We start from the raw sequence: 25,913 nt of genomic DNA, 5'->3' as shown, positions 1-25,913 counted from the left end.
AAGCATCAATTCTTTGGTGCTCAGCCCTCTTTATGGTCTAATTTCCATCCATACATGACTACTGGAGAAACCTTAGCTTTGACTTCATGGGCCTTTGCTGGCAAAATGATGTCTCTGCTTTTTAATATGCTGTCAAGGTTTTTCATAGCTTTCTTCCAAGGAGCTATCATCTTTTAATTTTGTGGCTGCAGTCACCATCCTCTGTGATTTATGTAATCACATTAACTAGTGGTAAAGAACCCACCTGCCAGTGCGGGACGCACAAGAGATGAGGGTTCTGTCCCTGAGTTGGGAAGATCTGCTGGAGAAGGGCTTGGCTACCCGCTCCAGTATTCTTGTGTAAAGAATCCCATGGACAGAGGAGCTTGGCATTATTGTATGGAAGTCCATGGGTCACAAAGAGTCAGACATGACTGAAGTGACTTAGCACGGTAACATAATACATTCTGTAAAACCAGTCAGAATCTCTCTTTTATCATGATTGGTTTTGTGTGTGTGTGTGCGTGCTTGAGTGTTGGTTGGTGGGCAGGGGCATCATGGTAGAAAGCAAGAGACAACCTGGAATATCTACTTACTTCTCTCAGTAACTGGGCAAAGTTAAATCTCTCAAACCAAAAAAGCTTTAAAAAAAGACAAAATAACTCTGAAGAACTTTCCGTGAGCAATTTAACTAATGTTTTTGGTTAATATTGGAATGATTTTATCTTTAATAAATAATGTATAAAAAAATAGAAGCTATCAAATTGTGCTTTAGATGTTTTCTTAAAAATCTTCATACAGATTTAGGTGAATGGATTAATGGATGGATGGATGGATGGAAAGTGAAAGTCGCTCAGTTGTGTCCGACTCTTTGTGACCCCATGGTCGATACAGCCCATGGAATTCTCCAGGCCAGAATACTGGAGTGGGTAGCCTTTCCTTCCTCCAGGGGATCTTCCTAACCCAGGGATCAAACCCAGGTCTCCCACATGGCAGGCAGATTCTTTACCCGCTGAGCCATGAACTGTGGTGTTGGAGCAGACTCTTTTGAGAGAGTCCCTTGGACAGCAAGGAGATCCAACCAGTCCATCCTAAAGGAGATCAGTCCTGAATATTCATTGGAAGGACTGATGCTGAAGCTGAAATTCCAATACTTTGGCCACCTGATGCGAAGAGCCAACTCATTTGAAAAGACCTTGATGCTGGGAAGGATTGAAGGCAGGAGGAGAAGGGGACGACAGAGGATAAGATGGCTGGATGGCATCACCGACTCAGTGGACATGAGTTTGAGTAAATTCTGGGAGATGGTGAAGGACAGGGAAGCCTGGCGTGCTGCAGTCCATGGGGTCACAAAGAGTCGGACACGACTCTGCGACTGAACTGAACTGGTTGGATGGATGGATGAATGGGTATGGAGAAAGGGAGATAAGATGCATGAATTTAATTAGAACTTGAAGAAGTCACTGGGAAGGGTACAGGTAGCTAAAACTACGTTAGTCTGTGCTTAGGAAGAGGGCCTTGCCAGCTGTAGGGTGTAAGGCAAGAGTGATGTCGACAAGAAAAGCTTTTTTTAAAAAGTGTTTTTTTTCTTTCATTTGTTCTGTTTTGTTGTGATTCCCTTTTATAGTTAAGGAGATGATTTTAATCTCGTTCTTTATATGATTAACAGCAGGTAAAGCCCAGGTTCCTTGGTGACATATCAGGTCGGTTACACACTGTCTTCAGTGTGTCTCTTTAACCCCATCAGGTCACTCCTTTTCCTGCTTATCTGGTTTCCACATTGTATTATCTGTGTGCTGTGCTAAGGTGCTTTCCGTTTGTCCTGCTCTTTGCAGCCGTGTGGACTGTAGCCAGCCAGGCTCCTCTGTCCATGGGATTCTCCAGGCAAGAATACTGGAGTGGGTTGTCATGCCCTCTGGCAGGCAATCTTCCCAACCCAGGAACCACACCTGCATCTCTTCCATCTCCTGCATTGGCAGGGGGGTTCTTTACCACTGGCACCACCTGGGAAGCACTGCTCTTCATATGTGCCATGGACTTGGCGTTGCTCATGCTGTGTGTTGTTTCTGGAAAACCTTCGCTCCTCCTTTATAATTAGCCAGCCCCTCAGGTTTTAGGCTCAAATAGGTATCACTCTTCCTCACTCCCTTCCTGCCTGTAGTCTTAACCCTTTTTCAGTGTTTCTTATAGAACTTCATACATAACCTTTTGAGCACTCACTGCATTTTCTTAATTATGAAGTATAATTACTTTATCTCCGTCTCTCTCAGAAGATGAGTTCATATTCATATGCCATGTGTCTAAAACAAAGTTAAATACTTAGTGTTTCTGAAAGAAATACGAATTTTATTACTTTAAATTGTCTATTTAGGAATTGTAAAGATTGGGAAATAGACATTTATACTTCTCTTCTTGAAATTATTGGGAGCATTTCAGATGGGTAATGCAAAATTTATTTGGAAAAGAGTCTGTGGTAATAGTTGGAAGTAAAATTCTCGCTTCCTCCTGCCCCTTCTCCCTTGCTGCCTCCCTCTTCTCTGCCTTTCCACCACCTCCATGTGTTTGCAAACTCAGTAGTATTTAACTGTTTATCCATTTTTATGGCCGTTACCAATACCTGTATTATTCTGGAAAGTCAGTTATAAGGCATCATTAAAAAAATGTTTAACATTGCTGACTGAAATGATCGCTAATTGGGAAGAATTGTGTTCTCTTCAAAGAGGTCAGAGAGATTGAACTAAAGATAATGTGGTAGTTAAATACAGATATACATTCAAATATATTACTGAAATAATACAATCAATGTCTCGTCTATTTCCTGGGTGTAATTTTGTACATTTGGTTCATTACAAAAATTTAATTTGAATATCATGGTATTTATAATTAAGCATTTTTTATAAGCTCAGTACTTATAAGAGGCTTCATCATAAAAATCCCATGGCTTGATTTCTTTTATTGTATTACTCTGAAAATTTATTATGAATCTCTGAACTACTTAAAATTAAGTAACTTAGGAACTGAACTTTAGCATTTTTCTCTATTTCTTGCATGTATTGCCCTTATATATTTCTGTTCAGCAAAATTATTCCTGAATTAATACTACTTGCATCATTTACATTTATTTTATGGTTTATAAATACTTGATACAGTCATTTTAGACACATTGGAAAACTGAACTAATTCTGTAGTGACTTTTTCCCTCATGGTCTCTTTTTTTCTTCTTTATAGAGATATGACAGAAGTTGTGCATATTAAAGATCGGAAGGAGGCAATTCATGAGTTAAAATATTCACCAGATGGAACTTACCTTGCTGTTGGTTGCAATGACAGCTCAGTTGATATTTATGGAGTTGCTCAGCGCTATAAAAAATTTGGAGAGTGTGTTGGATCACTTAGTTTCATCACTCATCTGGACTGGTCCTCAGACAGTAGATATTTACAGACAAATGATGGGAATGGTAAAAGACTTTTCTACAGGATGCCAGGTAAAAACTTCCTATAAATTATATATAATTTGTAGATTTTTAGTTCCTTTAAAATATCTTAGAATTTCACTGGAGGCAGAGTGTCAGTTACATTTGCATATAGGAAATCAAAGAAAATCTGAGCTAATATTGGAGGCATTGTGATTTTTTCTACAAGTCAGCCTTATCATTTGAAATCCTTTGCTTCTTAATTAAAAGTTCTTTGTTTGGAGGATCTAAAACAGACCTATTTTATGTTGAATTCCATGCCATGCAAATAGCATATGGTGAAGTCCTAATGTATATTAGAAAGTCAAAATGTCACTTTTAATGGGTGCAACTAATTAACTAAATATAATGGATATAAATGTCTGACTATAAATTGTTTTGTCTTCTGTTGTTATCTCAAACTTTGCAAATATTAATAATGTAGCTAACTAATTTTGAAAAACAGAATTTTCATCAAAGCTTTAAAAAGAGAAGAATAAAGACAGAATCATCAAAATATCTCTCAGTACTTGAGTGTGATGCCTAATGAATTAGTAATTATATTGCAGTACTTTATTTAATAAGACCAGCTGCATAATTAAATTAATACATCGCTCAAACCGTTTTCGTTAACAGTCTGTAAGTTGCGAAGATTGACCAATCCTAAAGTCATGTTGCCTAATGTGAATGTATTATTTGTCACTCATCCTTTTATGATCCTTTCAATTATCTTTTTTCTCAACCATGTATCTTCTTAGGTTTATTACATGATTTGCTACTTTCTTATAACTTTTCCTTTTCCTTTGAAGTTACCCCATTGTGACTGATCTATAGCATGATTTTAATATAGTTCAGTTTTATTGTCCGCATGGGTGACCCTGCTAAGCTATATCATCATCAGATCTATATTTCTTTGGATCAGTATAATTTTGGTAGTGGCTTTTTAACAACTTCTTGCACTTAATTTTCTCCTTTCCTTACTATAGTCATTTACCTATTCATGTATTCTCCTTTTAACTGGATTGGGAAGATACTTAAAATTTGGAATTTACCATGTTATCACTATAACCTATGCATGAGTAAAAATTAAAGGAAGTAACTTCTTAAATTAATATTCTAATTTATTTTTAGGAGGAAAAGAAGTGGCAAACAAAGAAGAAATAAAAGGTGTTCACTGGGCTTCATGGACATGCGTTTCAGGCCTTGAAGTAAATGGAATTTGGCCCAAGTATTCAGATGTCAATGATATAAACTCAGTAGATGGGAATTATATTGGCCAAGTTTTAGTTACAGCTGATGACTATGGGATTGTAAAATTATTTCGATATCCTTGCTTAAGAAAAGGTATCTTTTCTTTCAAAATAGAATTAACTAACCTCTCTTATGAAAGACCTTTAGGTTCTTACAGAAAATTAGTCTTAAGATAAATAAGAGGGTTTATACTTTTTAAAATATGTGTGGTGACTCTTTGGTGAAAGATAGGAAAGTGAACGGAAATAGCTACGATATTTTGACAATTAAGAAATTATTGTTGTGTGTTACTTTTATTTTGGGATATGAAGTTTTTATTAGTTATTTTTGAATTCATATATTATAAATAGGCTAACACTTTACCTCTTTCTTTTTAAAGAGTTATTTTTCTCTCTACTTCCAGAATTATTTCTTATAGTCAGAATATACAATGATAGTTATACTTTTCTTATGACTTCTTATCTTTACTTATTTAACTTGCTGAATATATATCTCTTAGGAGACATTTTTCTTATGTCATTTTCTTAAGAATTCTGATGAAGTAGTCAGCTGTCTAAGTTTAAGTCCCAGTTTAAAGTCTATTGGTTTGTTTGTTGGTTTTCGAGAAAGTGTTTTTGCTTAAACCCTTAACATACATTGTTTTGATATTTATTTTTCATAACTGCTGGTAGAAGAAAATTAAGGGGTCTTATCACTGGTTATTTTCTATATATTTTATGGATCACCTCTTTTTCTTAGGTGTCTTTTAAAATGATATTAATCAATCTGTTAATAGACCTGAGGATAATTACATGAAATGCTCTGTTAGTCATTTATTTGTTCTTTGCCTTGTTCCAGAAAGTATTTGAGTCAGCTTATGGCAAGTCTTTCAGCACTAAAACAATTATGTAAGAATTCATACCAAGGGAAATATATATAGAAATACTATGTTAAAGTCAGATAAAGAAATTGACAGTAGTCAAACATCAAAACTGAATCTGAGCTTCCTGAAACCAAAAATAAAATAAAGTAAAGTAAGGCACAAAGTAGTTTTCGTTGTAGCTATTTAAAAAAAAAACCATACTACTCAGAGAAAGCCAAGTTTCTTCTCAGATTTAATTTTCTAAGAGCTCTCTCCTATAGTATAGGGCCTTATATTAGGTACAGTTGAGTATATTCTTAGAGAGTATCAACATCTATAGCAGATGCAGTCATAATTTTCACCTGGTTGTTAATAAAAGCGGTTGGACAAATGTTAAAATGGAAGTTAGTAAAAGGTAATTTTGGAAACAGCAGAAACAGTTTTATTCAGACAGTTTAGGCAGTCCATTGATGTTGAGGTTCAGGGCCCACAGTTCCCGGAAGTCTAGACTATTGTTTGTGATGCCTCTACAGTCAAGTGGTGAGTTCCAGGTCCTACCAGCGATTTCCTCTTGGCTCTTCCTGCTTGCCATGTGTCAGCTTCCTAGATGGATGGGAAAGTGCCTCCAGGAGTAATGCTAAGGATGTTAAAGGCCAGCTAAATCTCTAGCAATTGAAGTAACCTATTTCTGGATTCTACCACATAGCCAGGACATGAGAGTCACCAGGCACGAGTTTTATTGTGATTCAGATGATACTTGCCTAGTTAGAAGATGTGAGATTTAGTAAGATGAATCATGATAATATTAATCTTAGACATTGCTTCAACTCATTGTTTCATATAGTGACCTCCATGCAGGAAAAAACAGTATTTTAATTTTCTGAATTTTCCTAATCAAATGGATGGGATTTACTCTCAAGTTTTATCTTTTGGAACAGAGAAGACAGTATTTTTATTGCTCAGTAATTTTGTTTCATTTATAAAATATGTAGTAGTCTTCTGTGGAGAGGGAAATGGCAACCCACTCCAGTACTCTTGCCTGGACAATCCCATGGACGGGGGAGCCTGGTGGGCTGCAGTCCATGGGGTCGTGAAGAGTTGGACACGACTGAGCGACTTCACTCTCGCTTTTTACTTTCATGCATTGGAGAAGGAAATGGCAACCCACTCCAGTATTCTTGCCTGGAGAATCCCAGGGATGGAGAAGTCTGATGGGCTTCCGTCCATGGGGTCACACAGAGTCGGACACGACTGACGCGACTTAGCAGCAGCAGCAGCAATAGAAACTAGTGAGGCTCCCAGGTGGCGCTAGTGGTAAAGAAACTGCCTGCCAATGCAGGAGACATAGGAGGCACTGGTTTGACCCCTGGGTCAGGAAGATCCCCTGGAGGAGGGCATGGCAACCCACTCCAGTATTCTTGGCCTGGAGAATCCCAGGGATGGAGAAGTCTGATGGGCTTCCGTCCATGGGGTCACACAGAGTCGGACACGACTGATGCAACTTAGCAGCAGCAGTCTTCTGAATTGCTGTAGGAATATTTTACCAAAGTCTTAAAGAAAAGTTAGTCTTGTTCAGTTATTGCTTCAAGAATATAAGTATAAATGTTTTTCTTATTTTCTCTTTTTTTAGATTTTTGTTAGACATTTATGACAAGAGTTTTTATTTCTAGGCATTTGTGCATCAGCTTGAGACTGTGGGTAGGTAATTGAGAGCGAAGACAAAACATAACTACTGCATATTTAAAAGATTAGTAGAAGTATTTTAAGATTCTGTATTTATTGAATTTACAAACTAGCATAAAGCTAGTAGTATCACTATAGAAAAGTTCTCTTTTAGATTAGTTGTGCAGTTGTACATTATTTCATTACGGTAAGTTGTACTATTGATCCAACTTAAGTTTGGGAGAAGATTGTGTCTGATATATTAATGTATTTTAGATAACCACTTAGGTAATATCTGTTACAATCTAAGGAGTAAAACTTTTACAAAATGTAGAAAGAAGTTAAGTAATAGAAGTTGCTTGTTATAGAATCATTGTAATTGAAACACAAAATGAAGTTAACCTGGAATTTGTTGGTGGTTTAGTTGCTAAGTTGTGTCTGACTCTTGGAACTCCATGGACTATAGCCTGCCAGGCTCCTCTGTCCAGAGGATTTTCCAGGCAAGAATACTGGGGTGGTTTGCCATTTCCTTCTCCAGTGAATCGTCCTGATCCAGCGATCAAACCCAGGTCTCCTGCATTGCAAGAAGATTCTTTACCAACTGAGCTACCAGAGAAGCGCAAAGAAAAAAACCGGTGCTGATGATTTATAGATAAGTGAAAGTGAAAGTCGCTCAGTCGTTGTGACCCCATGGACTATAGCCCACCAGGCTCCTCTCACCATGGAATTCTCCAGGCCAGAATACTGGAGTGGGTAGCTGTTCTCTTCTCCAGGGGATCTTCCTGACCAGGGATGGAAACCAGGTCTCCTACATTGCAGCTCTTTACTGTCTGAGCTGCCAGGGAAGCTCAGCCCCCTCAAAACCCAGCGCAAAGCATTACTCTTCTATTTTTCTCTCTTTCTTTCTGTCTATTATTATCCTCTTCTCTCTGGATTCTCCTGCTGTGGACCATAACCCCTCTCAAATTATCAGGCGTTTCCCAGGCAGCAGCCCTGAGGCTCTGGTAGAGGGTGAGGAGGCTAGGGTGGCGAAGGGTGGAGAGGTGCGGGCAGGTGGATTTAATCCGACACCTTCATCACTGTTAATAATTGCCAAGACTCAGTACTTACTGACGAATGAAAATTTACATTGGTCAAAAACATTTTTTAGATTCCAGGAGAAACTTCTTTGGAAAAACAAATATTGAACAATGAAACAGATATGTGATGGGGACTTACCCAACACCACTTTTCTAAGATTCTAAAATATCATTGCATGTATCAGTATCAGTTCAGTCGCTCAGTCGTGTCCGACTCTTTCTGACCCCATGAACCACAGCATGCCAGGCCTCCTTGTCCATCACCAACTCCTGGAGTCCACTCAAACTCATGTCCATTGAGTCTGTGATGCCATCTCATCCTCTGTCGTCCCCTTCTCCTGCCCTCAATCTTTCCCAGCATCAGGGTCTTTTCCAGTGAGTCAGCTCTTTGCATCAGGTGGCCAAAGTATTGGAGTTTCAGCTTCAGCATCAGTCCTTCCAATGAACACCCAGGACTGATCTCCTTTAGGATGGACTGGTTGGATCTCCTTGCAGTCCAAGGGACTCTCAAGAGTCTTCTCCAACACCACAGTTCAAAAGCATCAATTCTTTGGCCCTCAGCTTTCTTTACAGTCCAACTCTCACATCCATACATGACTACTGGAAAAACCATAGCCTTGACTAGACGCACCTTGGTTGACAAAGTAATGTCTCTGCTTTTTAATATGCTGTCTACGTTGGTCATAACTTTCCTTCTGAGGAGTAAGCGTCTTTTAATTTCATGGCTGCAGTCGCCATCTGCAGTGATTTTGGAGCACCAAAAAATAAATTCAGCTACTATTTCCCCATCTATTTGCCATGAAGTGGCGGGACTGGATGCCATGATCTTAGTTTTCTGAATGTTGAGCTTTAAGCCAACTTTTTCACTCTCCTCTTTCACTTTTGTCAAGAGACTCTTTAGTTCTTCTTCACTTTCTGCCATAAGGGTAGTGTCATCTGCATATCTGAGAGTATTGATATTTCTCCCAGCAATCTTGATTCCAGCTTGTGCTTCCTCCAGCCCAGCGTTTCTCATGATGTACTCTGCATATAAGTTAAATAAGCAGGGTGACAATATACAGCCTTGATGTACTCCTTTTCCTATTTGGAACCAGTCTGTTGTTCCATGTCCAGTTCTCACTGTTGCTTCCTGACCTGCATACAGGTTTAAAGTTTAAGGTTCGTGATGTTGTACAGGAGACAGGGATCAAGACCATCCCCAAGAAAAAGAAATGCAAAAAAGCAAAATGGCTGTCTGAGGTGGCCTTACAAATAGCTGTGAAAAGAAGAGAAGCTAAATGCAAAGAAGAAAAGGAAAGATATACCCATTTGAATGCGGAGTTCCAGAGAGTAGCAAGGAGAGATAAGAAAGCCTTCCTGAGTGATCAGTGCAAAGAAATAGAGGAAAACAACAGAATGGGAAAGACTAGAGATCTCTACAAGAAAATCAGAGATACCAAGGGAACATTTCATGCAAAGATGGGCTCAATAAAGGACAAAAATGGTAGGGACCTAAAAGAAAGTGAAAGTGAAGTCGATCAGTCCTGTCTGACTCTTTGCATCCCATGGACTGTAGCCTACCATGCTCCCCAGTCAGTGGGATTTTCCAGGCAAGAATACTGGAGTGCACAAGAAAATTAGAGATACCAAGGGGACATTTCATGCAAAGATGGGCTCAATAAAGGACAGAAATGGTATGGACCTAACAGAAGCAGAAGATATTAAGAAGAGGTGGCAAGAATACACAGAACTGCACAAAAAAGATCTTCACAACCCAGATAATCACGATGGTGTGATTACCTACCTAGAGCCAGACATCCTGGAATGTGAAGTCAAGTGGGCCTTAGGAAGCATCGCTACAAACAAAGCTAGTGGAGGTGATGGAATTCCAGTTGAGCTATTTCAAATCCTAAAAGATGATGCTATGAAAGTGCTGCACTCGATATGCCAGCAAATTTGGAAAACTCAGCAGTGGCCACAGGACTGGAAAAGGTCAGTTTTCATTCTAATCCCAAAGAAAGGCAATGGCAAAGAATGCTCCTCAAACTACCACATAATTGCACTCATCTCACACGCTAGCAAAGTAATGCTCAAAATTCTCCAAGCCAGGCTTCAGCAATACGTGCACCGTGAACTTCCAGATGTTCAAGCTGGTTTTAGAAAAGGTAGAGGAACCAGTGAACAAATTGCCAACATCCGCTGGATCATCGAAAAAAGCAAGAGAGTTCCAGAAAAACATCTATTTCTGCTTTATTGACTATGCCAAAGCCTTTGACTGTGTAGATCACAATAAACTATGGAAAATTCTGAAAGGAAAATTATTGCATGTAGTGCTATGTATTTGTTTTTCATTGCTGTAAAAACTGTTGTGAAATGTGCTACAGTTCATGTGTTTATTCTCCTGTCAGTGGACATTTGGGTTCTTTTCAGCCTTTTGCTATAATTACAAGTTTTTCAAAGATGTATACTTAGGAATGAAATTGCTGAGTCATAGAGAATTTATAAGAAGATGCCAAATTGTTTTCCGAAATAGTTATACCATTTTACAAAACCCTGTTGATCTATATCTTCTTCCACACATGGTTTCTCACAGTTTTTATTTTTAAATCTAGTTAGTGTAAATGGTGTCACATTGTCTTAATTTACATTTGTCTACTGTTTATAATCAGGTTGACCATCTTTCCCAATATTTTTTAATTTTCTGCATTTCCTTGTCTATCAAACACAAGCTCATATCTTTTGCCTGTTTTTAGAGTTGTTTGTTTTATTTTTTATGGAAATAATTTTATATACTCTAGATACAAATGATTTGTAATTTTTATGGATTACAAATGTCTTTTCTGAGTTTGTGACTTTTTATTTTCTTAATGATGTCTTTTATTGACTAGTTTTCATTTCATTGTAGTCAAGTCAGTTTCTCCTTTTTTTCTGAATAGTCCTGTTTTGAGTATAAGGAATTCTACTTTTTACTAGAGCTAAAAAAGACATTCTCCTATATTTTACATCTAGAAGTTTTAAGGTCATCAAAACACTGTTAAATGGGAAAAATTTTTTTCCCATTACTACAATTTAATGAATAGATTTAGCTTGTGTTAACTTTGTGTTAAAATATACCCCAAAATAAATGAGAAAAGAAATGAGACCACTAAAAAATAAATATTTCAATATATTGCTTTATCCTCACCAAGAATTATCATTTTCTTCTCATTTAAATTATGAAAGCTTTTATAACCATTCCCACTTTTCTTGGTAAATCTTTTCTCTGAGATATTAGTCCTAATTGAGGACATACTGTTTAGGTTTTACCTATTCTTTTATCATTTCTTATCATAGGTCGGTTTTTAATAATGAAGGGCCTTTGAGAGCTTTTGATCCAGTTTATACTAAATGCAAATGGAGTCTGAGAGAGGTTAGTGATGCACTCAAGCTCCTGTCCTTTTAAGTAGTCAAGATAACGCTCAAACTCTAGTCTTTTTATTTCAACTCTAATATTCTTTACAGCAGACTTTTTGTCCCCTTTAATGATTCATAAAGGTTGGAGTTCATGCCCTCTCAGTACTCTTCTTGCCTCCTCTAAATCTAGTTTCAGTTCAGGTTATAGGCAGAGTGAGGGAAAATATGATCTTTTTTTTGTTTTCCTTTCTTTCTCTTTGCTCAGATACCTGATGAACGTTTGCTATGGGTCAGGCGTTAGAGATGTCTGATAAAGTAGATGCCATCCTGTCCTCAGAGAGCTGATGGTTTATTAGAAGAGTTAATAAGTGAATAGAGTATTGTATTTTAGTGTCATAGATATAATCACATGGGGTAATCGCTGGGAACCCTGGAAGCGCATAAGAGGGTGTGGTTGGTCTTGGTGAGTCAGGGTCACTTCTTAAAAGATACGATATCTAGGGTTTACTTTTAAGATAAATTGTTTATCATAGTTAAACAGTATTGGTTATTGAATAATCATTAATAAAGTCACTTTGATTAGAAGTAGCTGGCTTCTCTTAGACTTATTCCATAGCTTTCTTGTTGAATTGCCTTGGTTCTTCCAGAGGAATTGATCTTAGAAAATTCACAGAGAAAGTAACTTGGAAAGCCTTACAGGATTATCTGTACCTCTCTCGGAGCTGTTACCCAGTACAGTTAAATAGAATAGGTGCTCAAATAATTCTTCTTCATTTGCTCTAAAAATAACAAAATTAGTACATTTAAAAACTTGGAATTTATTTGCTAAAATTTCTGGCTTTACTGCTTAGAACTCTCTGGTGCCCAAGAGTATGTGAAGGGCCCCATCAAAGGAAGTAATAGCCAAAGTCCTCTTGACAGGCAAATAATGCAGTCTCATATAAGAAGGATGGGACTCAGTCTTAACTTATCAGACTTTGTGGAGTGAATTGTGGCAAGTTACCCATCTAAAAGGTTACTGACTTCTATTAAGCTACATAAAAAATTGATTCCTGAAATAGCATTTCCATTGGGTAGAAGTAAATTGTAATTTATACAGTTTTGGTTAAAATTTTATGCTTTGATTAAGATGGCTATCCCTAATTTCATGGCCAAGGTGAAAGTTTTTCTGAAGTTTGTAATTGATGGATCTTTGTCATCCTGAAATACAGGCTTTATATAACTTCATATAAAGCTTTTAAAACATTGTCAAAATGAAGTCAAACATTATTCTGTTTACTGTACTCTCACAGAGACATACGCATGTTGCCAAATATCAGGTTTATCTAAGCAGAATATAGAAAATATATTCTGAACTTTAGAATCACCAAAGTGGTTCCCATCATCACATGGATTTTTAAAAAAATTAGCCAGAAAGTTAAACAACTCCTTTACAATTGGAGAACTGTGGTTCCAAATGCTGCTACTTAACATCACTAATGATAGAATTGTGCCCCTTGAAATGATGTATCCAAAAGGACACAACATTGTCTGTGCAAAAATCACATCTGAATCTAATCATGAAGCAACAGCGGACAAACCCACATTGAAAGACATTATACAAAATATACAGGTTTCAAAAATGACTATAAAAGACAGTTGTTTGGACAGCTGGACATTTTTCACTTGGGTTGGCGTGGTGTATCGCATGGCGTGGTGTATCGCACTGGTTTCTGACTAAACCACCCTTGCACTCCTGGCGTCAATCCCGTGTGGTTTCGGTGTGTAGTCCTTCTTGTGTGTATTTTGATGATGACTTAAGCTTTCACAGGATATTCCTCAGCCAGGGCTGAGAATAGTGGGGGCAAGGTTAGATTGGTCAGTGTCACTTAAGACTGAAGGCCTCAGGCCAAAACATTCAAATAATCCTAATATGAAAACATTGTGAAATGAAAACTCTCGTTGCTGCAGGCATTTCTTAAAGCAGTAAGATAATGCTTCACAACCCTTGTGATTCTTACGAAATTATATTGTGAATCAGTAGAGCAAAGATTTCCACCCCTTCATGTACACCCATTCATTTGTTCACTGAATTTTTGAATTAATATTTTTCCCCTTTGATCATAACTAAAGTAATAGAAGTAGGATGCATTGGTTCAGGTGTAGAAATTGTTGTTTATATTGGCTTTTGTGTGTATTGGCATTTGTTTATCAATTTAAAGGTATATTTTTGTTATAGGGGCCAAGTTTAAAAAATATATTGGCCATTCAGCTCATGTAACTAATGTCAGATGGTCACATGATTATCAGTGGGTTATTTCTATTGGTGGAGCAGATCACTCTGTCTTTCAGTGGAAATTTATTCCTGAGAGAAAACTAAAGGATGCTCTTCACATAGCTCCCCAAGGTGAGTAGTACATACTGCCTAAACAATGTTTCTGCCAAATAATTCTTCATGTAACTCCCAAATAATAATTTTACTATTGAGATGTACACTAGCCTTATGTTAACAGTATAGATTATTATTAGTGGAAATTTTAAATTAAAATATTAAGTCTATATGTTTAAAGTCAAATGTCACAGAGCATGGGCTACAAAGTACTTTGGTTATATTTTAATCTATCTGATGAGTGAAAAACATACATTAATAAAGCAAACATTTAATATATTCTCTGGGAGATGGGTATCTAGGTTTCATATTTGGGTTTTTTTGACAAGAAAAATGATCTAATGTCAGTTCATCTCTTACATATAGTGTTTTCTAGCTGTTTTTCATGTTAATTATAGGTTATATTTACTTATATTTGCACAGACATTTAAATTTGATGTAGCGGTCATTGGGCAGCCAGTGAAGGGATTTAAAGGAGCTATTGAGTTTGCAGTGAGTGGAGAGGAAGATAATATGTAGTGCAGTTTACTGGCATCTGTGTCACTTGAATAGGTAATTTCATTTGATTGTTTTATGGCTTGTCTCCATGTCAGTTGGCACAGTCAGCTCTCAATCATTAATTTTATTGTGCTGTTTTGAAAGTGAATCTTACTTAAACAAGTAATGATGCATTTTTATAAATTACAGAAAGTCTTGTAGACTCTAATAGTGATGAATCAGATTCAGACCTGTCTGATGTTCCGGAACTGGATTCTGAAATTGAGCAAGAGACCCAGCTCACTTACCGTCGGCAGGTAATTTTTATTACCATGTGAGCTCTTCCTGAAAAAATTTCTTCTTTATCTTGCTCCTTGTTTACTCATCTGTTGTTATCTTTTGTGGTTTGTAAGTTTCCAAGAAACGTATAGCTGTTTCCTTCTTTAAGAGTTAAAGTATAGTTGTATAAAATGTTATTTATATTAAGTGCTTGATATACTAACTGTGCCTGTATTGTGTTTTATTATATAATATGTGTGCTTTTTGTCACAGTACACTTACATTGATTTCCTTTAAAATATTCTCTTACAAAGTATAAAAATTTCACAGAGCCTGAATATGTATCTGTCAGTGTGATACTTGAAAATGTAAATTAGTTTGTCTTTCCAAGGAAGCAAATTTCATAAAGAACCTTCCTATTTAAGACAGTTATTAAAAGTTTAGTGATCATAGTTACCACAGTGTCTGAAGTTACATTAGGAATCTACAACACCTTTATTAATTTATATTCTAAGAATATTTCTACTTATGTATATTATTTAAAGGTTTACAAAGAAGATCTGCCTCAGCTTAAAGAAGAATACAAACAGAAACAACAAAGTGGCGCTTCTAAAAGAAGAGAGCGGGCTCCAGGAAACAGTATTCGGTTACACTTCGTTCACGGGTACAAAACAACCACTTTTCATTTATGCGTTTGAATTTTGGTTCACATTTACTGGCTGTGTGACTCTGAGCAAGTCACTTAACCTCTCTGTGTTTCTGTCTCACCATCTGTAAAATGGAGGTAACAGCACTTTACTTCATAGGGTTCTGGTGAGGAGTAAATAAGTCAATACTTGCGGTGACTTAGAGTGTTGTCTGGCACATAATAAGCATTATATAAGTATTTGTTAAATAAAAAATTAATTTGTCTTGTGAAAATTTAGTATTTATAAGAAACTCATCTATCTTAAAGCAAGAAAAAAAAAGTGAAATATAAGAGATTATCATCTCCCCTAAATATGTCTAATTTGGAATGATATTGTGGCTTGTTTTAGCCTAAGCAATTTGGCCTTCATGTCTTAATTTCAATAAAATACTGTTTCTGGATTCTCTCAGAACATCTAGCAATCCAGGGCTCACATTTCATCCTGGGACAACAGTCTCCAGTCCAACTCTTTCCTTCCCTTCACGTAGTAATCATCTTCTTACCTGGCTTATAATGTTTTTAAGAGTTTAAAAGCAGATTTATTTAGTAAAAGCTTTCCTCCAGTGAAAGCATTTGGGGGTTTTTTGTTTGTTTTTATTGGAGTGTGGTTGATTCACAACGTGTTAGTTTCAGGTGTGCAGCAAACTGAATCAGTTGTCCATATACATGTGTCTACTCTTTTTAGATTCCTTTCCCCTATAGACCATTACAGAGTATTGGACAGTGTTCCCTGTGTTATGTGGCATGTCCTTATTAGTTATCTGTTTTATGTATAGTATTGTGTGTATGTCAGGCCCCATCTCTCAATTTATCCCTTCCCTCAATTTGCCCCCCAGAAACATAAGTTTGTTTTCTACATCCTGTGACTCTATTCTGGTTTGTAAATAAGTTCAGTTGTACCATTTTTTAAGATTCCACATATAAGTGATAAATGTGATATTTGTCTTTCTCTCTCTGACTTGCTTCACTCAGTATGGCAGTCTCTAGGTCCATCCATGTTGCTGCAAATGGCTAAAATAGGCAATATTTCTCTGCACTTATGTTTTATGAATTGGGTTTCTTTGAAGTGCAAAGAAAGTTCCTATAAATGGAATTATATTGGTCATTTTTAGAGGACCTGGTTGCTTTTTTCTGGACATATATATTATTTTTAAATTGTAGTTTAAACTTATTTTTGTTTATATATATATATATATAAATAATATTTTCATGGTTCAACAATGTATATAAAAGGATACACTCTGAAGATCTTCCTACATCTGCCCTCCCAGCTATCATTCCACCTTATCCAAAGGGAATTACTTTTACTTAATTTCAGAAATATTTATGTATAATACAAATGAATACAAATATACATTCTTTTCTATACGCTTTCACTTGTAAAAAAAGCAATTTTTTGCTTTATAATATATAAATTTAGTATTTATATTTATGCAAATAGTAATGTACAGTATACACTTTTTTGTACTTTTTTTCACTGAGTATTGTGGCTTGGATTTAGCCATCTGTAATCAGAGCAGTTCACAAAAGTTTTGGGATCTGAGATATTTGTATTTTTTTAAAATATTCAATATCTTGTAAAACTGGAAATTGAATGTCCTCTGTATAGTCCATAGTTACCAGTGAAAGACCAAAGTTAATGTTATATGATATATTTTCTATATTTAGTTACAGAGGTTATGACTGTCGAAGTAATCTGTTTTATACTCAAATTGGTGAAATTGTATACCATGTGGCAGCAGTGGGTGTCATTTACAATCGACAACAGAACACACAGCGCTTTTACCTGGGTCATGATGATGATATTCTTTGCCTGGCTATTCATCCTTTGAAAGACTACGTGGCAACAGGCCAGGTAGGTCCTTTGAAAGACTATGTGATAATAGGTTAGATAGGTTAGACCTTTGTTTGGGTTTAAAGTTAGATTAGTCCATTTTTTTTCCTTTTGTATTCCTGGAAATGAATTCTTTAGAATGGGATTTTATTTCCATATTACAAATGAAAATTCTTTGTTATAGTTTTCCTTAGAGTTTTATTGTTTTAATTATTATTATAATTTGAATTTTGAACTGTAAGCTCTGACTTCACTTCTTTCTGTCAGGATAATGTATATATATATTTTTAATTTGTGAGTAAACATTATAAAAAACACAAAGCCAAGAAGTCTGGTTTTTTAATTATCTAAAATGAATTATCTAAGAAATGTTCTGTAACAAATAGGATGACTGTGTTCTTATTTTTCTGTCATAATAGTAACATGTTCAGGTTTAGCAAGGTAGAAACACAGAGAAAAGTCATAACTGATAACATCTTTATATGTTTGTTCTTGGAGAAGGAAAGGAAGGGGTATACTTACAAATTCTCACTGTGTTTAAGCACTTTACTCTGTGTAAGCACTGTACTAGTTTCTTAATGTATATTTGTTTTATTCTCACCTCACCTACATGAGAGTGAAACCATTTCCCCCAGCTTGTAAATGAGGAATTTTAAGTTTAAGAAAAATACATGATTTTCTCAAAGATCCCTCAGCTAATAAGTAGCAAAACCCAACATCCTTAGTCTGTCTGGCTTTGAACCCTGGGTTAAGGACGCCTTCTGGGATATATTGAGGGTGGGGGTGGGCCACCTGCATCATCCCGGGTAGCTTCCTTGGAAAGAAAACGCCTTCTCCCATCTTCGCTCCCTGGGTTTGCCTCTCCCCTCACCGTTTATTTCTCCCCTTCCTCTCCGCCCTCCCTTCCTCCCCCCTTTCTTCCGTTCATTCAAAAGCACTCACAGAGCATGTGCTGTGTGCCAGGAAGAACCCTGGGAATATACACAGGACATCTTCTTGCCACGGCAGAACATTCTTACTATGTGAGGGAAGGCAAACGTGCAAGGAAATTGTGATGCAAGGTCAGAAGCACAGGTCGGGGCCTCTTACCTCGGCACTGTTGACATTTGGGGCCAGATAATTTTTTGTTGTACAAATAATTGGATTTTTGTGTATAGTGGAATCATGAGCATTGTACGATGTTTAGCGGCATCTCGGACCTCTCTGCAGTAGATGCCAATAATACTACCCTCCCCACTTGTGACAAACAAAAATATCTCCAGACAGCATTTGGAAGGCAAAAATCATCCCCTGCTGAGAACCACTCCGGTAGAGATGTGTATAAAGCCCTCTTGAAATGTAATAAAGGACTGATTAATTGTGCCTAATGGAATTAGGGAAACCCTCATAGAGATGATGCCATTTGAACTTAGTAGTTTACCTGACAGAGGGGAGGTTGGGGAACGTTTTCTGTTATGTTGTGTAACAGTGGAGCAAAAAAAAAAACTGAAATAAAACATAGCTTCTTTAAATAACTGTGAGAACCCTAAAGTTCAAATCTTAGAGTTCTTGATGGACATTAGTGGAGGAACTAATTAAATGGGTTAGCAGGGGCCTCGGAGGCACCGTTTACCTTCACTGTCCGTTTATATCAATGGTTCTTCTTAACACACAATTATATGCCTGTTGTGTGTAGCAAGGATCACCTGCTGTGCTGTAGGAAGGAGTTTGGACATTATTCTGATACTCCTGGAATGAGATTATAAAAACTGGTCATTTACTACCATGATTCTGGCATTTTAGGGAATTTGGGCCAAATTAAATTAAAAGTCAATATGCCCACAGGATATCCCTGGATAACCAATGTAGTGGAGGAAAACCTTACCTCTTCCTATCCTAGACTTTTAGCTGGGACTCTAACAAAAAGACCAGGTTTCCCTGGTGGCTCAGATGGTAAAGAACCTGCCTGTAGTGCAGGAGACCTGGGTTTGATCCCTGGGTTGGGAAGATTCCCCTGGAGAAGGGAATGGCAACCTACTCCAGTATTCTTGCCGGAGAATGCCATGAATAGAAGAGTTTGTCAGGCTGCAGTCCATGGGGTCGTGAAGAGTTGGACCTGACTGAGCAGCTAAGCATGCACTCACACTAACAAAGAGACGGTGGAGGAGACTTCCCTGGTGGTCCAGTGGTTAAGACTCCGCACTTCTGCTACAGGGGCCAGGTTCAATCCCTGGTCAGGAAACTAGGATCCTGCAAGCCATGCCATGCAGCCAAAAAAAAAACACTAAGAAGAGAAAAACAAAATATTAACAGGAGCAATTCATATTACCTGGGAGAAACCTAAACTGGAAGTAACTCAAAATGGTGATTTAGAATTCCAGCTTACATAGAAAATAGTAGATCTGTAGAGAAATGTCAGGACAGAGGAAAGCGTTTAATAACTTAGTGAAATGTTCACTGATCACAGTATTGTTTTTGTTATATATTTATATAAAACTAATCTCAATCAGTGATAATTGGCAGCCCTATTATTTCAGGAGTTGCCTTTATAAACAAAGTTATTTTGTAATATATCTTAATCTGTATAGAGAGAGTGACTACTTGAGTCCAAAGGAATAATTAAAATTTAAGTCCTGTTAACCTGCTTGGTGCTTTAACCTCTCTGCATCTTTGTACCATTGTCTTAGCCTGGAATGTGCTTGCTTGCTTCTCTTTTTGTCCAAGGCCTACACTTTTTGAAGTCCCAGGACAAGTAGCATAATTTCCATGAGGATTTTCTCTACAGCCTTTCATCCTCATTAAGCACATATTACCAGATGTTTTTATTTTAGCAGAAAAGGTCTCGTTTTCCCAATGCGTTTGCAGAATTTATCTAATTGTCTTAGTGCACACTAGCATACACCAGGTCGCTAACACTGCCAGTAGTAGGTGCTCAGGAAGCATTCTCTCTGCTACTGAAACAGTGGGTGAGGGTTAGGAGCTACATAGTTCTAGAACCTTCCTGTAAACACTGAGCCTAGTCTCATTAGCTTTTCAACAAACGTATGGGAAACATGTTGATCACATAATCTTCATATTTTTTACTTGATATCTATAGCAAATATGACAAAAGTTGTAAAATATTTTGTTTTATTTCCTTTTGTAGGTATGAAAATAAATGGTTTAATTGCATAAAACGACTTTTATCATTCTTTCTATTTTAGGTAGGTAGGGATCCCTCAGTTCACATATGGGACACGGAGACCATTAAACCATTGTCGATATTAAAGGGCTACCACCAATATGGTGTCTGTGCTGTTGATTTCTCAGGTAAGGGAATTTCTGTCTCAGTAAGAATGATCAAAATTCAGAGGCAGTACACAGCATTTTTGTCTTAATCAGTGTTGCCTAAACTTGTCATTTAAAAATGACTTTCATGAGACACTATAAAGAAGGCAGAGGGACTACATCATAAAGGACCTGGGATGTGAATTTCATTCTAAATGTATGAGAGGTCACTGGAGCTTTAAATAAGGGAATAAAGTTATCTGATTGGCATTTTAAAAAAAAGACCAATTTGAAGTGTGCATGGTGTGGTCCTAGCCTATCAAGACTATGAAAGTGTGAGTTTGCCAGCTGGTTTATAATTACACTTTAATGATTGTAATTTTAATACCCATTATTATAAAGATGTTTTTATTAAAATAAAAGATGTTTGTCTACATAACCTCTGGCGACATCTCAGATACCACTAGTGGTATATGTGTCCCACTTGGGCAAACCCTGATTTCCCTTAATGTTTTGCAATCACAGAATAAACTTTGAAAATGTTTAGAGTAAAAGCAGGGCTTTCCTCATAACTCATTCGGTTAAGAGTCTGCCTGTGATGCAGGAGACCCGGGTTTGATTCCTAGATTGGGAAGATCCCCTGGAGAAGGAAATGGCAACCCACTCCAGTATTCTTGCCTGGAGAATCCCATGGACAGAGGAGCCTGGCGGGATACAGTCCATGGGGTCGCAAGAGTTGGGCACACCTGAGCGACTGTACCACCACTACCAGCAGGGTGAAAGCTAAGAAAGAAAGAGATGAAAACTAAAATACTTGTTATATAACATCTCTTTGAAGTGACAGTTCTAATCTGTCTTACGAGAATAATTTTAGATCTCAAAGTTAAGTGTTTGCTACATATATAAAAGTTTAACAACTACACCTAGATCTACAGTGAAGGCTAGGGTGTTGATTGGAAAGAGGGGTCAGTTCAGTCCCTGAGTCATGTCTGACTCTTTGCAACCCCATGGGCTGCAGCATGCCAGCAGGAGAAGAGGGGTGGAATACCTTTAATAGAGAATTTTATATTAAGAAACAGTAAATTTGTGCTTTCTGCTGCTCTGTCTGAAGAGATGGTGAATTATTCATAGTAGAGTTTGGGAGGGAATGGATTAACACCTACACGTATCTGCCGAAAGTGAAGAAACTGAATGATAGCGGAGTCAGTGAGAAGCACCACTGGCGATAACAGACCCATTAAGGTTTGCAAAAAGTATGGCAGAGGGGCAAACATCGTGTTACAGACTGAAGCTTTCCAACTTCTAAACACATGCACAGCTGCCAGTGTGACTGACTTAGCTCAGTCACTTGTCTAACATCCATTACTTGTTACTTGATAGTAGTAACAACTAAAATAATTGATCTTCACTACAGTCATTTTTTTTTCACAACAGTCATATTAATGGCAGTATGTAGTTGGGTGGTGGTGGTTTAGTCACTAAGTCATGTCCGACTCTTGCAACCCCGTGGAGCCCGCCAGGCTCCTCTGTCCATGGGATTCTCCAGGCAAGAATACTGGAGTGGGTTGCCATTTCCTTCTCCAGGGGATCTTCCCGACCTAGGAATCAAACCTGGGTGTCCTGCATCACAGGCAGATTCTTAACTGACTGAGCTATGTGGGAAGTTGTAACCTATATCTTTTTTACTTGACTAACTTTTTATAATCCCTATGACTTCTTTTATCACAGTAGAGTTCCTATGGTGAATTTCATTGGTGTGTATCATTTCTTCCTTCTTTCTTAGTTTTCTCTTTCCTTCTCATCTTTTAAATATCTTTTTTCCACTTGTCTTATCTTCCTCCTTTCCCCTATCCCAGGCTGATAGATAGATGAGGTAAATGAGGTCAGAGAAAAAGTCAGCGGACAGATGCACTGAGAAACTATTCTTCCCCCTTATGAAGTCTGCTGCTTCATAGCTAGATGCATTGTTGTTGTTTAGTCGCTAAGTCATGACCAACTCTTTTGTGACCCGATGGACTGCAGCCCACCAGTCTCCTCTCTCCGTGGGATTTCCCAGGCAAGAATGTTGGAGGAGGTTGCCATTTCCTCCTCCAGGGGGGTCTTCCCAACCTAGGGATTAAACCCAAGTCTCCTGCATTGGCAGGTGGATTCTTTACTACTGAACCACCAGGGAAGCCCAGCTATATGCATGCCTACCATTTAACATTACTTTGTAAAATTTTAAATATGGCATGGTGGTGACAGGATACGCACTGCTTTTATCTTCTGAATGTTAATGGTCGATTTGTTTCTCTGACTAATTCTCACAGCGGATGGGAAACGTTTGGCTTCAGCTGGAATAGATGATAGCCACACTGTTGTGCTGTGGGACTGGAAGAAAGGAGAGAAACTCTCAGTGGCAAGGTAGGGAGAGAAACTTGACTATCACATTGGCAAAAGACTAAAACTCCTTTGCAGCTAAATGTTTTTAAATTATAACAGTTTTGAGATCAAGTAAACATGTAACATATTTAATTGCTGCTGCCTTTACTACCATTGAATAAATAGTGTAATTGTGGTAAAAAGACAAGATGATTTCAGAATTCATTTGTAGGTTTATCCTTTGTGAACACACTTATTAATGTAACTATAATATGATATTGGAACTAGCTATTATCTAAAATGTCTACTTATAGGTAGGTAGAGTGAATTTTACTCTAAGATAAGCTATTCTGTAGTCATTTGAAAACATGATAAAATGCTCATGTATTTGAGTGAAAGGAGATACATATACACATATCACAAAGCTATAGATTATTTTCTGTTGTAGTTTTCATTTCCTAAATTTCTATAGGGAGCATTATTTCTGTAATAGTAAAAATATTAACAATTGCTTTAAAGGAGGAAGTAGCAGTGTCAGAGACTATTTTTTAACTTCCTGTTCCCTAAAGTGATACATAAAGCATTTTAAAAATACAGATAAATGCTTTTCTCACACTATATAAACAGTACTCAGATAAAAGATAGTTTAAGAGGACTCTGTAAAGATTATATTAAGGTATAACTGATTACTATAAAAAATTTTTTTCTTAAACTCATTTATGCCACAAATGACATTCTCTCTGCACAGTACTATAGTAGATGCTATCCAAAATAAGTTCAGTTCTCACTGTTCCTATCTTTTAAGATTCTGTTGAGAAGACTTAATAAATTAAAACAATGACAGAATAACAAATGTACAAAAGCATGATTACATAGCCCAAACCTAGTGGGCCAAGCATTAAGTAATGGAGTAATCAAGATAGGGTATGGACTAGGCAAAAGGTTGTAACCGGAGAGATTTATCTTTAGCGTTAAATCATTTCTGTATTTATTTCAGAGGAAGTAAAGATAAGATTTTTGTTGTAAAAATGAACCCATACGTGCCTGATAAATTAATTACAGCTGGAATTAAACACATGAAATTTTGGCGTAGAGCAGGTAAGGAAGTGCTTCTTTTTTCTTCCTTTGAAATTTTAAGTAACTGTTACTTTTGAAAGTGATTTGATTAAGTTCAATGTGGTATTGAAGTCTGGAGTTCAATCAGTGGTAATGTAACAAACATGTTGGTTTTTCAGTTTTGACAAGTTCATTCAGTTCAGTTCAGTCGCTTACTCGAGTGTCCGACTCTTTGCGACCCCATGGATCGCAGCACGCCAGGCCTCTCTGTCCATCACCAACTCCCGGAGTCTACCCAAACCCATGTCCATTGAGTCGGTGATGCCATCCAACCATCTCATCCTCTGTCTTCCCCTTCTCCTCCTGCCCCCAATCCTACCCAGCATTAGGGTCTTTTCCAATGAGTCAACTCTTCGCATGAGGTGGCCAAAGTATTGGAGTTTCAACTTCAACATCAGTCCTTCCAATGAACACCCAGGACTGATTTCCTTTAGGATGGACTGGTTGGAACTCCTTGCACTCCAAGGGACTGTCAAGAGTCTTCTCCAACACCACAGTTCAAAAGCATCAATTCTTCGGCACTCAGCTTTCTTCACCGTCCAACTCTCACATCCATACATGACCACTGGAAAAACCATAGCCTTGACTAGACGGACTTTTGTTGGCAAAGTAATGTCTCTGCTTTTAAATATGCTATCTAGGTTGGCCATAACCTTCCTTCCAAGGAGTAAGTGTCTTTTAATTTCATGGCTGCAATCACCATCTGCAGTGATTTTGGAGCACAAAAAAATAAAGTCTGACACTGTTTCCACTGTTTCCCCATCTATTTCTCATGAAGTGATGGGACCAGATGCCATGATCTTAGTTTTCTGAACGTTGAGCTTTAAGCCAACTTTTTCACTCTCCTCTTTCACTTTCATCAAGAGGCTCTTTAGTTCTTCTTCACTTTCTGCCATAAGGGTGATGTCATCTGCATATCTGAGGTTATTGATATTTCTCCCAGCAATCTTGATTCCAGCTTGTGTTTCTTCCAGCCCAATGTTTCTCATGATGTACTCTGCATATAAGTTAAATAAGCAGGGTGACAATATACAGCCTTGACGTACTCCTTTTCCTATCTGGAACCAGTCTATTGTTCCATGTCCAGTTCTAACTGTTGCTTCCTGACCTGCATACAGGTTTCTCAAGAGACCGGTCAGATGGTCTGGTATTCCCATCTCTTTCAGAATTTTCCAGTTTATTGTGATCCACACAGTCAAAGGCTTTGGCATAGTCAATAAAGCAGAAATAGATGTTTTTCTGGAACTCTCTTGCTTTTTCTATGATCCATCAGATGTTGGCAATTTGATCTCTGGTTCCTCTGCCTTTCCTAAAACCAGCTTGAACATCTGGAGGTTCACGGTTCACGTATTGCTGAAGCCTGGCTTGGAGAATTTTGAGCATTACTTTACTAGCATGTGAGATGAGTGCAATTGTGCAGTAGTTTGAGCATTCTTTGGCATTGCCTTTCTTTGGGATTGGAACGAAAACTGACCTTTTCCAGTCCTGCGGCCACTGCTGAGTTTTCCAAATTTGCTGGCATATCGAGTGCAGCACTTTCACAGCATCACCTTTGAGGATTTGAAATAGCTCAACTGGAATTCCATCACCTCCACTTGCTTTGTTCGTAGTGATGCTTTCTAAGCCCACTTGACTTCACATTCCAGGATGTCTGGCTCTGGATGAGTGATCACACCATCGTGATTATCTGGGTCGTGAAGCTCTTTTTTGTACAGTTCTTCTGTGTATTCTTGCCACTTCTTCTTAATATCTTCTGCTTCTGTTAGGTCCATACCATTTCTGTCCCTTATCGAGCCTATCTTTGCATGAAATGTTCCTTTGGTATCTAATTTTCTTGACGAGATCTCTAGTCTTTCCCAATCTGTTGTTTTCCTCTATTTGTTTGCACTGATCGCTGAGGAAGGCTTT

At 37.6% G+C, this 25,913-nt stretch overlaps 1 protein-coding gene across 9 annotated transcripts in view; it reads left to right on the top strand.

Moving 5' to 3' along the window:
* EML5 (EMAP like 5) overlaps positions 1 to 25,913 on the top strand; it is a 156,521-nt gene that overhangs the window by 56,660 nt on the left and 73,948 nt on the right. For all 9 annotated transcript variants that reach the window (XR_014059527.1, XR_014059526.1, XM_081510333.1 and 6 more), the window contains exons 9-17: positions 3,208 to 3,464; positions 4,563 to 4,775; positions 13,855 to 14,022; positions 14,692 to 14,798; positions 15,306 to 15,424; positions 17,117 to 17,303; positions 20,465 to 20,570; positions 22,838 to 22,931; positions 23,887 to 23,987. Coding sequence is in view for 7 of the 9 variants with exons in the window: in XM_081510333.1 (XP_081366459.1) it covers positions 3,208 to 3,464; positions 4,563 to 4,775; positions 13,855 to 14,022; positions 14,692 to 14,798; positions 15,306 to 15,424; positions 17,117 to 17,303; positions 20,465 to 20,570; positions 22,838 to 22,931; positions 23,887 to 23,987 (1,352 nt within the window). In the remaining 2 variants the exon portion in view is untranslated. The remainder of the gene's footprint in view (positions 1 to 3,207; positions 3,465 to 4,562; positions 4,776 to 13,854; positions 14,023 to 14,691; positions 14,799 to 15,305; positions 15,425 to 17,116; positions 17,304 to 20,464; positions 20,571 to 22,837; positions 22,932 to 23,886; positions 23,988 to 25,913) is intronic.

Source organism: Giraffa tippelskirchi, chromosome 7, assembly GCF_054371585.1.
Source record: "Giraffa tippelskirchi isolate mGirTip1 chromosome 7, T2T-mGirTip1v1.2.pri, whole genome shotgun sequence".
Taxonomy (NCBI): domain Eukaryota; kingdom Metazoa; phylum Chordata; class Mammalia; order Artiodactyla; family Giraffidae; genus Giraffa; species Giraffa tippelskirchi.
Note: the sequence above shows the minus strand (reverse complement) of the source record. Positions and strands in the feature narration are given on the sequence as shown.